General features: G+C 36.7%; 1 protein-coding gene across 3 annotated transcripts in view; it reads right to left on the reverse strand.

The window, feature by feature from the left end:
* The window catches only part of brun (trafficking protein particle complex subunit brun), a 114,309-nt gene that overhangs the window by 31,712 nt on the left and 67,379 nt on the right, over nt 1-15,218 (reverse strand). For all 3 annotated transcript variants that reach the window (XM_083115507.1, XM_083115506.1, XM_083115505.1), the window contains exons 11-15: nt 14,170-14,255; nt 12,759-12,885; nt 8,659-8,771; nt 4,637-4,734; nt 1,476-1,702 (exon numbers count right to left, since the gene is read on the reverse strand). In XM_083115507.1, the coding sequence (XP_082971633.1) occupies nt 1,476-1,702; nt 4,637-4,734; nt 8,659-8,771; nt 12,759-12,885; nt 14,170-14,255 (651 nt within the window). The remainder of the gene's footprint in view (nt 1-1,475; nt 1,703-4,636; nt 4,735-8,658; nt 8,772-12,758; nt 12,886-14,169; nt 14,256-15,218) is intronic.

Raw genomic sequence — 15,218 nt, forward strand, 5'->3', positions numbered from 1 at the left:
TTTTACATGTTCGATTTCGATGTACATCTGTTAACACATACTGCGGAGTTTTAGCGATTACTTAAGGCTTTGTTCAATATATGCTTTCATGGTTAGGTTAGGCAGGTTAGGTTTGGTTCTCTCAGCATTAAAATAAAGTCCCTAAATGCATTATACTAAGGTTCCGATTTACTTCTACATTCATTTCCATGCTTCTACGATATTTAATGTCGCTTGTCGACGGAGAATATGTTGTCCATGAGAAGTGAGTAAGGTAATTTTCAAGCTGTTTTTTTCAACATAAATAACTTTTTTTCGAGTCCAAACAGTGCTCATTACTTTAAGGAGGTTCAAATTTCGTCTGACAATGATTTCCAAAATTCTATAATTAGTCTTTGAGCTAGGAGAAATCATAAAACAATCGAAACCATTACCGAATGTTGCACTAAATTAATTGATTGATTGAGTTGACATTTTAAGACCACTTTATGCACATTAGGGCTAATTGGGACTGGACCTACAGTTTAAAGTTGGATCCGAACCACAATGTACCTCCACCGGGTATCAAACCTGGGATCCCTTGATTATTTTGCACTAAATTATAAGATATTTATCGATATATCGGATCGGTAAAATAATCGGTAATTTTACGGATACACCGATATGCCTATATCGATAGAGTACCGATTAATCGGTCCCATCCCTAGTATATATTATAGGTTGATTATTTTACTTCAAACACAAAACTACAAGAATGTCAAGAATCAAATTCTCTTTAATATTCTTCATATTTTTTATAAACCAACTTATGTTGTGCTGTTTGTATGAAGCTCCCAACTGGGTGTGAACATAATTTATTCTGTATGCTTATGCAACTTTATATCACTGTCCTCATAGCCGTCTATGAAAACAGATTTGAAGGTAGGAGGTATTGGAATATGAGTTGTCGGAAAGAATAAAGTCATAAAAAATATTCTAATTACATTGGGTCACACTTTATTATATTTACTGCTTCCTTGTTTCTCCATCCAACTCCTCTTAACTGAATATAAATAAGTAGAGAGAAGTTTCTAATTGCTCAGCTGAATGATACAAGACTGCTTTGTGTTGCAACTTTTTAATCTAAATATCTGAGTTATATCTGAGTTTGTCCGTCCCAGTGGCGGTGCAGTATAAGGTGTCATGCTTTGGGTTCCAGCACAAAGGTTCGAGTCCCCTGGGGAATCTTTCTTGAGATTTCAGCCTGCGTATGGGATCAGTGGCCACCCACCATCGTGAGGAATTGGGGAGTTACGAATGAGTAGCATAACCTGGTCATGAAAACAGTAGGTAGGCCCGGACTCTCAATGGGCTGTTGTGCCACGGGTTATTATTATCATCATCTGAGTTTAGTGTTCCCTCTTTTTTGAAACTAATGTCTTTGTCCTATATTGTACACCACCATGAAATGTAACAAAACAAAAATACAAAAAGTAAATAAATGACTAAATTCTGACCTTCATCTAATGCACGTACAGGAACCAAGAACTCGCCAGAAGCAAATAAGTAGAGAGTTAAACTCGCTGTGCTTCCAGGCAGGATGGGCAACTGGGACTGAAGATTTTCTTGACTCCACTGGAAGACCTCTCTCTCCGTTTCACGATCCAAGTGGGACTGCAAGCATACTTCCAACATTTCTATTGGCTCATGACCAACATTTGTGAGTGAAACGGTACATTCTTGGCTGGAACATAAATTATGGAATTTGTTACTCACAATTTTATTTAAATTTTCATTCAGTGAAATTTATTCAAGGAATAGCTAAACAAATGTATGATACTCTGTGTGTCTTTTGCAAACAATTACTTTCTTCACGTATCAATTTCGGTGACTCGCTTTAATCATTCACTGAATTTTATAACAATCAAAGTATGACAAAGTATATAACAGTGTATAATAACCTAAAGAGTTTTTTGTAAAATTTGTGCTGCAATTCACAAGGGTAAACCTAAACAGATTTGAATTTATCATGGCTATTATTATTTCAATACCAAAACAATCATTTGATCTTCAAAGGCATCCAGAACAAGAATATGTATAAAAATATACAAATAACACTGCAAAGTAGGTTGAGGGTGTAGTAAGATATTTGTGTGCCACATGGAAAGTTCTGTCCAATACAAACATATATATGTATATACAGTATTGGCCAAATTATTGCATCACGAGCCGGAAATAAAATTCTTTGTCATCACATAAATGCTAGCCAGCTCCCAGGTGACGAGATCACCAGAGAGTGTGAAGATAGCGGGCAAAGTGAGTGGTTGGTCTAAGTGGTGCAACTCGTGAAGTGCATCCATGCAAGGGTTAAGGTTGGGCATTGCCCAAAGTACACACAGTCAACGGACCACACGGTGACAGACCAGATCAGGTACATTGATGACATTAGTAATTTAAGTATCAGTATTTAGTAGTTCAAACCTGGATCAGGCATGTTCACCCCCTTACCTGTTCGGCCTGTACATAATAAATAGATGAAAGACAAAGGAGCATTGATTATTCCCCCTTCTTACATTTAAACCCCTCTCGTAGCCAAGCTGTTAGGCCGGCGAACGACGTAACGTAACAACTGGATTCATTGTAAAAAAGAAGCACATTTCCTTGTCTTCAAAGTGTTCTAACTAAATATATTTGACGATTATAATAACTTTTTATGGTATTAAACTGTTTGTCTGCTTGTTTCCCACAATCCTTTCTTTTACTGTGTCCCAAGAATAGATTGGCAGCAAGATTCTTTCCACATTCGCCAAAAATGCTTGGAACAAAACGTACATTGTTTACTGTGTTATTTATGCTATTTTTTTGGTTATAACAAAGGAAATAATATTAATTCTGGTTGTTGTAAGGGTGTTCTATATTTGTATCTTTGGAGCAACATGTAATTTCATAAGTCACGAGGTTTGAAGTTTAGGAAAAAAGAGTGAAAAGGAATTGTACACAAACAATGATTAAAATGGCCTCAAAAAGTACTTGCAATGTGTATCACAAAACATGAAATGTCAAATTTCTCTATATAAAATGAGTTATCTGTGTTTCATTTTTTCAACTAATGAGTCCAATAATATGGCCAATACTGTATTTATAACTATACACTATGAGGGAGTCAAATGAAAACCGCAAAGGGCCATTAAAAGCTTATTTTCTTTCTAGGCATTTGGAAATTTGCAGACACAGTCCTTGACATCTTTCCGAGTTGGTAGTACGAAGCAGTGCCGGTAGGTGGGGTTGGATGTGAGTAACAGCTGATTCAAGATGGCGGCACCACTATGCAGTTGCACCAAGCAGGAACAGCATGGAGTTATTCGATTTTTATGGAGTGAAGGTGTGAATCCGGTTGATATTCATCGGAGAATGCAGACGAAGTATGGGAATGCCTGTCTCTCACAGCAGCAAGTCTACGATTGGTGCATGAAATTCGCAGAAGGTACGACTTTATTGACTGATGCACCCCGTCCGGGTCAGGCTCATCGAGTTGTTTTATTCTTGGATAAGAAAGGTCCTATTCTGGAACACTACATGCCACCACGTACGACAGTGACTGGTGCCACCTACACCTACCTTCTCAAGAAACATTTGAGGCCAGCGATACACACAAAGCGAAGGGGATTGCTGAGTGCATGTGTTTTGCTTCAGCATGATAACACCTGTCCTCATTCTGCTCGTGCAACCATGAAAACCATTGATGACCTACTCTTCAAGTGCCTACCACATCCGTCATAATCACCAGATTTGGCACCATCTGATTTCCACATCTTTGGTCCATTAAAGGAGCGCCTTGAAGGGCAGAGCTTCAAGTCCAATCGGCGGTACACGAGTGGTTACACAGTCAACCGAAAGAATTTTTATCGCGCGGTATCGAAGCACTACCTATCCGATGGCGGAAGTGCATTGAATTGGGAGGGGACTATATAGTAAATTATTAACACTCAAACATTATCCCTGCATTAAAATAGTGGAAAAAAATTAATTGCAGTTTTCATTTGATCGTAATACGTATAACATATATTAACTAGGGCTGAGGTGATACTTCTTTCAACCAATACTGATACTCTTGCAGATTTCGACAGTTAACGATACCGACGCTTGAACAATGAAAAGTTGTTCCAAGCATTGATTAATGTTAGTGAGCCCGCATTGTACTCCTATTATAAGCATCAATTTACTAGAGTTTTGCTACAAAATTTTCAAAAATTATATCAGAATATAAAAATACCAGTTATGTAATCACGAAATAGTTTTTTTTTTCCAATAATAATAATGTTACAAAATCAAAGGAAACTTCAAATTTTGTATAACTTCCAGGATAACTAAGACTCCGTGAAAGTGTTCTATGGCATTTTTTTTGGATCCTGTGAGCAATCAAAACCCCGGAAAAGTATCAGCTGGTATTGGTAAATAACATTCAACCGCTACCGATAAATCAGCAGCAGGATCTGCTCAGCCCTAGTACCAACACTGAAAAAAATAGTCATCTCGTCTCATTTACGTAAAAGTTGTGACCAGCTTTTTAGTTATGGCTTGGCAGGCCTGTATGCACATCAGTTTATACAAAAGCAACTTATATGAACAAGCATGATGCCTACCAGTTAATGTGATTAATTTTCATTTGCAAACCTACCTCTCTCCTGTATAAAGAGATGCACTGGCACTCGTCACAACGTGAGAACTATCACCGAGAGAGCTAAACGATGCACTTTTGGGCATGGAAGTTGAAACCTGCAAGAAGCAGTAACCAATAAGCAAATGAGCATCAGCAAAGCAGCTGGAAATGGTACTATTAGTAGTTACACAAGTAGCAAGTGCTTACATTATCCATTAACGTTTTCTTTTCTATTATTCTACAATGGAGAGTCCATAATTATCTGCACTTTGACTGTAATTTTCTTTAGGTCAGCTGTATTGCTTTCTGCATGTGTACATCAATACAGGGTAAATCTGTTGTCTTAGTGCATACCATCATTCATTTTCTTTTCTCGTTGATGAAGAGAAAACATTGCCATGCCACTGTTTATTTACACCAAACAAGAACAGCAAGCAGTGATCTGTTTCTTGTGGTCTGAAGGTGTACCAGTGGTACCACCTAATGTTTGCATCACAATATGGGGAAAGTACAATGTTACAATGAAGTTTTTCATTGTGACATTTCAGGAGAACACACGCTCCCTTCATCAGACATTTATTTTCATTTTGACTAAAGATACAGTTATAACAATGGTTAGCAATTTTTTAAACAAAAAGAATCCGTTATATAATGGATGTTGTCAATGTTACATTGTTGTAATATAGCAACTTAACTGTGAAAAAAAGCAGTCTGTTTTATTTTTATTTCAGATAAAAAAAAATTGATCACATTATTTTTTATTTAAAATTATGAATCCCAAATATCATCAGGTAATTCAAAGTCATCATTGTTTTTACAAAGTCTCTTGATGTTTTCTCTTACATTAAATTTTAAAGATGGTGGCTTACTCCATTTGTGAAAAAGAAAACTCCATACTGGATCTATGTTACCATTTTCATTATTTAATTTAATTTAAATTTAGATAATTTAACAATGATGACTTTGAATTACCTGACGATATTTGGGATTCATAATTTTAAATAAGAAATAATGTGATCAATTTTTTTTTATCTGAAATAAAAATAAAACAGACTGCTTCTTTTCACAGTTAAGTTGCTATATTACAACAATGTAACATTGACAACATCCATTATATAACAGATTCTTTTTGTTTAAAAAATTGCTAACTGTTGTTATAACTGTATCTTTAGTCAAAATGAAAATAAATGTCTGATGAAGGGAGCGTGTGTTCCCCTGAAACGTCACAACGAAAAACTGTTTTCTTATGCTTGTAACAACCGTAAACTACAGGAAAATAATTCTACAATGCAAGCAATGCGTACATACAAGAAATACTACAATGAGGGGTGTTCAAAATGGATTGAGAAGTTGAAAGATGGTGGGACCTGTTTTAAGCATGAAGAAGCAGGATGCTCTAAATTCACTACTGACCACAAGATTGACTGAGCGGTCTGAGGCGCCAGGCTTTGGGCTCCAGCTATGGGATGTGCACAGGTTCGAGTCTACTGGGGCAAGAGTAACAACCTTTCTCCCGAGATTTCGGCCTGTGTATGGGACCGGTGACCACCCACCATCGTGAAGAAATTGGGGAGCTACGAATGAATAGAGTAACCCAGCAAAAGTTACTGGAGGATCGTCGTGAAGACCACACGTCACCCCATTACTGTTTGGATGATCTCCCACCTCAGTAGGTGGGGGTTATTATTTTTATTACTGACCCCAACATTAAGCAAGTCCGTGCCATGATTCTGACAAAATGACAAGTGACATTGATGAAGTGATGCAAGTCTTCAGTGGATTTCGGCCTCTGGCAGACTTTCAGACCATGGATCACTGCTTGCTCTTCTTGTTTGGGTCAAATGGAGAGTTGAGTGACAATGAGGAAAGGATTGATTGAGTTGGTGTTTTAAGTCAACTTTATGCACAGTAAGACTAATCGGGACTGGATCTACAGTTTAAAGTGAGATCCGAACCACTATGTGCCACCCGGTATCGAACCCGGGACCCATTGATTACAAGGCGATGACGAATGAGAAGAAGAAATGAGCAATGAAGGCCAAATATGCAATAAAGTAGGAATGGGACAGATTAATCAGTACTCTACCTGTATTGGCTGATATAGGCAGTTTATCCGTAAAATTACTGATTTTACTGATCCAATATATCTATAAATATCTTATAATTTAGTGCAAATTCTGCCATTTTGTTATAATTTTTATCAAATCAGCATGCCGTAGTTTTTAAAAAAAGCAAATGTCTAAATATGCAACTTCTCTTGCACTGCAGTCAGCTGGAAACAAGCATTTATTAAGGAGGACAATGAACTATTCAGGTTCTCCAAGGTTCATTTGGAATTTTATATATCACATCGGCAGAATATCGATTATCGGTACATTTTATATCAGTACTTTATCGGTATCAGCCAAAATTTCATATTGGCCCATCCCTACAATAAAGCAATGCAAAATGCAAAATGTACAGTTTATTGACATGTTGAAATTAGAGCAAAAGTGTGGATAATTATTCACTCTCCCTTGTATTAACCTCAGTGGACACTACGAAAGGTGGCAGGTGGCAAAAGCCACTCCAATGAACAGAATAAGGCAGAAGAAAAAAAATAATGATGTAGAGAAAGAAAAAGAAATTCTAAAAATGTCAGTACGTATTACACCGCATAAAATTTTCAATGCAATTACAGTTTCTTGAAATATGAATTATTAGTTACAATACAGGGTGTCTACTAAATGTGTGTTTTTAAATTCCAGTTTATTTTCCAGGTTTGTCCAGGTCTATTTATATTATTTTCCAGGTCTATATTTTTTTAAACAAAGAAAAGTTGAAAGTTGTTATTGTTAATAACACCTACCAGAAGGCCAATTGAGAAAAATTTGCAGTAACTAACAAAAGCAAGCTGAGTTCTCACCTTTAACTGCCATGTAATTCATATCTTTTGGTAGTAGTATATATTTTAAATTTTGTTTTTACTACAAAAGTTCTAAAAATTAATTTAAATTCTAAGCATATGTTAATTTATATAATTACATGTTACTGCATATTCTTCTTGGATGGGGAATTGTCAGTAACTTTATTTTTACAAAATTTACTCATACTCATACATACTTGGTCATACCCAGGACCAAGCTTTCACTGACTTTCTCAAAATTAACAAATAAATCCCTTGAATCGCAGCATTCCCCCCAAAATTCAAGTGGAGGCAGTGACAGACTCTGCTGAGGTATCCCCGTGGTCGCCATCCACATACTCACAAAACATAAGCCCCTAAGTAAAGTGAACATATGTAGTGAAAATGGTAATATTGAGAAAAATCCAGGTTTCTGGTTAAATTCCAGGCTATCCAGGTACAAAAGTAGATTCCAAGATAATTCCAGGTCAGTAGACACCCTGCAATATGATACTACAACATATACTTTACCTGAAATTACAATTAATTAATTACATGGAGAAAAAGAACAGTAGTGCCACATGTTTTTTGCGATTAGGATGCAAGTCAATTAGCTTCTGCTGACTACATGCCGTGGCAACATATTCACGCATTGCAAATGTTTTCTGTCATTTTGATACCTTTCACAGCACCCTGTCTGATAAAATCAAGGTTCAAACAGAACTAACTTGGAAAATCCATTTATACTGCATATGTATTTATAAAGCTTCTGTAAGTGTGCCTAAGAAGCACCATTAAACTCTCCAAACATGCAATATGCTTACTTTAGTAAGTTATCGATACACATAGTAATGATAATAAATTACTTAAAAACTCTGACATGTTCCATGTACATCACAATAAGCATCTTTCAAAACTATAACTTTGTATTGTAATTATTACCACATTTATAGCTGATATAAAGCAATGTCTATTCAACAATAATAAAAGAGATAAAGTCTAATGCCACATGCTAATGAGTCTAACATGTGCTCTACATAGATGCATCACCAAAGGCAGCATACAAAAACACTGTAATTACTAAACAAATTATTATAACAATTGTACAACTACTATTAATTTTACCTAGCAATATGAAATTAAAACATGCAGTTACCTGAATCTGAGGTAGGGAAGGAATAACGTCAACAGTATACAGTGGATGAGGTAGACCTCTCATATGTCTTAATCTACAATTGGATTTTACTCCAAGAACGTGATTTGAATGTCCTGAAAAAATAAAATAATAATAAAAAAATGGTGAACTAAAACAGTATTTATACTGGAATGAAGCAAAACTAATTTCCTCGTCTATTGTATGACTGAATTAAATCAAAAAGACTTAGGGAGGCAGGCCATGTGGCACGTGTGGGAGAGGAAAGAAGAGTTTACAGGATTCTTTTCGGAAACCTGATAGTAAGAGGTCTGTAGGAAAGCCAAAACAAAGATGGGGGGGGGGATAACGTTGAGATGGACCTAAAGGAAATCTGTAAGGATGGATTTGAATTTAAAATTTTGGGTGCATCAACACTAAGGCTATTTTGAACCTGTCACATGATATGGAGTCCAGCCCCTTGCCATAACTAAAATAACTCTAAATGCCGTGTATGTAAAATCTTCAAGTATTCATACTTGGGTTAAAAGCTGAGGCTGTAAAGGGGCACTCAGCACACATAAGCACAAACACAGGAAACCACAAACCCAGTCATACGAAGATTATACTGGCTGTGGGTCCAGACACCAGAGCCTCGTTAGTCTGCAAAATGCAGGGTGTACTACATGCAAGTGAGGTTGACAATTGGGTGTACTATGTGGAAGTTCACCCCTTACACCTCCGGTAAGGATGGAAAAGATTGGATTGATCTTGCCCAGGATAGGGACAGATGGAAGGCTGGTGTTGCTGCAGCCATAAACCTTCGAGTTCCAGAGAGAGATAGTAAGCTTTTTCTTCTTTTAAGTAGCTATATTACAACAATAACACTGACAACATCCATTGTATAACTGATTCTTCTTGTTAAAAGTTAACCATTGTTATAACTGTAGCTTTAATCAAACTAAAAATAAATGTCTGATGAAGGGAGCTTTGTGTTCTCCTGAAATGTCACAATGAAAAAAACTGTTTTTATGCTTGTAATAACCATAGACTACAAAAGAAAAAATAATGATAGTTATTGTTTGCCTGGATACGGAAACTTGACATTGCTCTAAAATTTAATAAAAAAACATGACTCCCAAGACAAAAAAGTAATTATTGCACAAGGTGTAAGGAAAAAAATTAAATGTATGAGGGCGTGAATAGTTGCACTGTCATTTTATTTTGCATGCATCAATAGGTGTGGTTTCTGACACTCACTGCTGCACACATGTAAAGTTGCTTGGTGTGTTGAATTGTGACTGCTGTGACATTGACAATAACACTCATCTCTCCATTTGAACTAAATGTGACCCTTTCGTTATTCATATTTTGCAGTCTGAAGGCATAACATGGAGATGAAATCCATCAAAAACTTTCAGCACAGCATGGAAACAGCGTGTTTCTTATGGCACAATGGGATGTTTACAAATAGACTGGCATGAAGAAAGAAAAAGATGCCCATGCCGGGACTCCCAACACATGTGAGACCACTTTTGAACTTTAGTCCATTTGTCCATTGCATCAAAACACTGTTCTCATACTCTGCTTAAAGTCTTTGATGGGTTTCAGCCCCTGACACACCTTTAAACTACCGAGCAACTTCAGAAACACAGATATACGAGGTGTGGCTAGAAAGAAACCGGATTGTTGCTACAAAATCTTTTATTGGTTATTTTGTACAAAACGAACATTAACCCCTTCAAAGTACTCCCCTGCACTATCGATACATCTCTCCATACGAATCTTCCATTGCTGGAAATCATTTTCTGAAACCATGTTCGTGACCTCCGTCGCTTTTGTTCTCACAGATTCTACGGTCATAAATCTTATTCCTTTCAGTTCTGATTTGACGTTTGGGAGTAAAAAATAGTCGCACGGAGCGATATCCGGTGAATAGGCTGGATGTTCTAACACTGGGATCCCATTCTTGGCCAAAACAGCCTTGAATGACAATGCCGTTTGGATTGGAACATTGTCCTGATGAAGAATCCATGACTTGCTTTTCCACAAATCAGGTCATCGTCTTATTCGCTCACGAAGTGTCGTCAGCACAGTAATGTAATAATGTTGGTTGACAGTTTGACCTTCAAGTACAATTAATGTACACAATCCCACGGATATCGAATCAATTCACCGACATTTGCAATGTTTGATTCCGTTTTTGACGTGCAAGGCCGTCCAGGACGCAAGTCATGCACGGTCACTTCTCGTCCCTCTTTAAACCTTTGAAACTACTCAAACACTTGCGTGCGTGATAAACACTTATCTCCGTACACTTCCTTCAACAAACCATAAGTTTCTGTGGCACATTTTCTGAATTTCATAAGAAACTTCACATTGATACGCTGTTCCACTTTCACACTTAAAATTTTTCCGACGGAGCACAGATGTACGGTTCACCTCGTCCACAAGCTACAGCGGAACTGATCGCCGGGCACCCTTGGAAATCACACAGTCGATAGGCAGCATATCACGTTATACACTCATGCACCACTTGACCTTGACGCGCTTGCCGTTCGTCGACAGCAGCATCGATCCGGTTTTTTTCTAGCCACATCTAGTAACTGCACTGCAGATAAATTATTGCTTCACCCTCATACTAGGGATGGACAAATAAGAAATTTTTGCAGATACTGATTAAATATTAATATCAAATTAATATAAAATTTCAGGTGTTGCATGAAAAACTTGGAATGCTTTATTCAAGAGGTAACTATAAAGAGTTTTGTTTGAAAACTAACCATGGATTCACATATTTAGGAGCTGCGGTGGGCTAGTCAGTAGGGTGTTTGACTTGACTGTCATGCAGGAGACCCAGGTTCGATTCCCGGGGTATGTGATCTAAGGTAGAGGTTTTTTGACCTTGTCCCCCTCATAAAGTGACTCTGGGGCTGACCCAGCCTCAAATCAATGGGTTCCTGAGGGCAGATGGGTTAAGATGGCCAGAGCATGGTGCTGATCACATCACCTCCAAAATGGCTGAGATTGAGAATGTGTGGGGTCCTACTCCTACATCTCCTAAATGTGCCTTCATGGCATGGTGCTACATGCACAGGGAACTTTATCTTTATTCACATATTTACTTTAAAAAACATGGGCACTTCTTGGAAGGTTAGCGACCTATGTTTGCCTGAAGACAGAAGAGATGCGCTCTCAAAAAGTGGTGTTAGAATACGTAAAATAGAAGCACCAGACAATGAATAATGTCCAATTAACATTGTATGATAATAAGAACAATTGACGAAAGTATTAGAAACCCCGTACAGTGGAACCCCGATTTTACATTCCTTGGCTTATATTTTCCTGCATTTTCATTTTAAGTTTTTTCAGCTGGGTCTCCTGAAAAACGTAAAATCGAAGTTCCACTGTATGTATTCAGTGAAAATTTAGACTTCAGAAATTATAAAAGACTTGAGATAAATATGCAAGGCATAAAAACCACCTTAGAATCCTCTGTACTGTGAACAACATAACCTAGTTTCTAAAGGTTGTGGTGTTACTTTGCTAATAGAATTTTAGATGTTATTCATAATTTGTTATGCAATAAGCAAATTGCACATAGGCAAAATCAAAGGAACTACTTTGAAGCAACAATTGGTTTATTCTGTTAATAAAAAATCTCTCAAGACTAAAGACATCCACTAAACCATCATGCCGAAAGGCCCAATTAATGTTTAAACTGAGCGCCAAGAGTTATCGCCCTTCCAACCATGATGCAAAATTTTGATGTTTATTTTCCAAATAAGTCCTTAAATAGTAGTTTAGTTTTTGTATATAATCATCAATAACTGCATTATTTTTCAACCAGTACCATCAAAATATATTAAAAACAAGAGCCACATATTACTGTACAATCTTTACCACATGACATTTTATCATAGGCACCTTCATTACACTACATAATACAGTTTCAAAATTTGGTACTCCCAACAATGAAATAGTAACGTTGAGTTTCTGGTATGATATGCTGCAACCTTTATATTATGGTATGTAAATATTGTTATTTCAGTAGATGTATAAAATGAAAGAAAATGGTCACTTCTCACACATCATCAAATTCTGAGAAATATTTTCTAGCTTACCCAATATATGGAGTTCTCCAACTTCTTTAGGTATTCCTGCTAAGTTCACAGGGTGTGGCCCAGATTCACCTGGCAGAGACAAGGATGAGGGGATGCTTTCAAACACAATCCCATCAGTGAGTAGTTTCTGAAATGAAAAATTAATAAAAAAATTACTATTAAGGTATTTCATGTTAACCCTAAAAGGACGGGCTGTGACATGGGTGTTACAGCAAGTATTTCCCTTAAGGATGGCTTGTGACAGTGTCACAAGCAACTTTTTCTAGCAATAGGTTACACTTTTAACATACTGTAACTTGGATAATGATCGGAGATAAATGTTTTGAGTTCTGCATGAGTCTATAGGCATGTAATTAACAATTAATAAAGTTTAATTTCATTGCTACTATTTTTTTTTGGGGGGGAGGTGTCCAAAAAATTGTGACTTTTTTGCAATTTATTTGAATTGGTTACGAAAACATCACTTCTATCTCATTTTCGGTTTTTCAAAACACACTTTAGGCAATAGAAGTAGGATCTTCCAACATTCCTGGTGCCACAAGCATAGTTGGGGGTAGCAGGAGAGGGGAGGCAGCAGGGAAAGAAAGTCAAAAGCCTCTAGCCTCCAACAAAAGGTTGGAAAACAGCAGACTGCTCTTTGCTGTTTCACAAAACTGCACCATAGGATTACAAAGGAAGTATTGTTGAATGACTTGCCTTGTTTCTGTCAGCCTTGCATCACGTGTTTACTTAGGTAAGTTGCTGCGGAGGGTATGACAGAATAACAAAGCGAGTTGGATGAATTGAATTATTTGAGTCAGGCAGGGTCATCAGAATTTCAAACTTCCCGCTGAAAACATGTTCGGCATTAGTGCAAATACCTGGAAAATCAGCCTCGGCGTTTAAGGGTTAAACACACCAAGAAAATTTCAAATATATATCTTGCTTTAACTATTTTGCTAAAATCTAGTTCTCTCTCTCTCTCTCTCACACACACACATACAAAGCACATTGATTATTTTTAACAGGTAATGTTTCACAAACTTCTCATTCACATCTTAGCACCCAATCCAAGATGGTTAATAAAATATATTTGGAACATTTTACATGTATGAAGACACACATTCAGGTTGATCTAAGTTCTTCTTAAATGTTTGCATAACCACTTTTTACAGATGGAAAATTATGGTAATTTTAAGTGGATTTTATATTTTTCATCCTTGTTTCCCAGAACTTTCCCAAGCCTAGATAACCACACACACACAACACAGAATTTTACATGACAGGAAATAAAGATAATGCAATAGAAATACATTTAACACATTTCTTCGCCTGAAAATATGAAACTAGTGATAAATAAGAATCTACTATAAAAATTCTACATTGAAAAAAGTAACAAAGATAATTCCTCTAAAAAAATGGGCATACATACCATATTTGAAACTTTCAGTTCAAATGGAAGGGGGTTAAACACTTTAACCGTTACTTCACACACATCACCTTCAACCCAATAGTATTCTGAAACAAAAATTGAAGCAGCTTTTCAGTAAACAAGTAATGTATTACATATCAGCATTCCGAGAAGACAATTTGTTAAAAATTAGGGATGAGACAGAATAATTCATACTGGTGGTATTGGATGATATAAGCATATTGATGCATCAATAAAATGCATACTGCTGTAGCATTATAACATGCACACAAATGATGTTATCAACACTGCATTAATATGTAAATTACTTTCCATGTTAGGGATTAAAAGGTATGATAGTAAATTACATCATCACATGAAAGATAATGAATGCAATGAAAATTTTACACAAACTGAAATGTTATAAATAAAGTAATAGAAATACTACTGCACTCTTCAGCTAATATTCCACAATCCACACATTGCATACTACTGACCTCAATAGACTGTATTCATCCTCTGATATTAGAATAAATCATGGACAATTCATTGAACAGGATATGTAAAAGGTGTTTCATAAAGTGCGCAGTTTTTGAAAATGCAATAACTCAGCTAAAATTGCATGAAAGCTGGCATTTTTATTTTTATTATTTTACACATTCACTACGAATTAATAATTGAAAAGTGTCCAGCATATACCCGTATGCGATTTAAAAGTGAAAAATGATGTCTGGCATATGTCCATATGGCATATTTCTTCGTTTCACATGGTCGGTTGCTTTGATCTCTTGCGTCAACTGAACCTTGTAAGGGTGCATATGAACGTGTTCTTTCAGTATTCGTTGCACTAAGGATACCGCTATCCCCAACTGTTGTGAACGACGGCGAAGCAACTTCGCGGGGCTAACATTCACACTGTCTTGCACTACTGCAATGTTTTCATCTGTGTGACGACTACGTTTTCGCCCAGGCGAATTTATGGTTGCAACTGACCCGGATATCTCAAATTTCTTCACCAACCTCCTAACTGTTGTTGCAGGGAGTCATTGTTACATCCGAAGATCGCGCGA

This window comes from Lepisma saccharinum, chromosome 30 (assembly GCF_977018435.1).
Source record: "Lepisma saccharinum chromosome 30, izLepSacc3.1, whole genome shotgun sequence".
Classification (NCBI taxonomy): Eukaryota; Metazoa; Arthropoda; class Insecta; order Zygentoma; family Lepismatidae; genus Lepisma; species Lepisma saccharinum.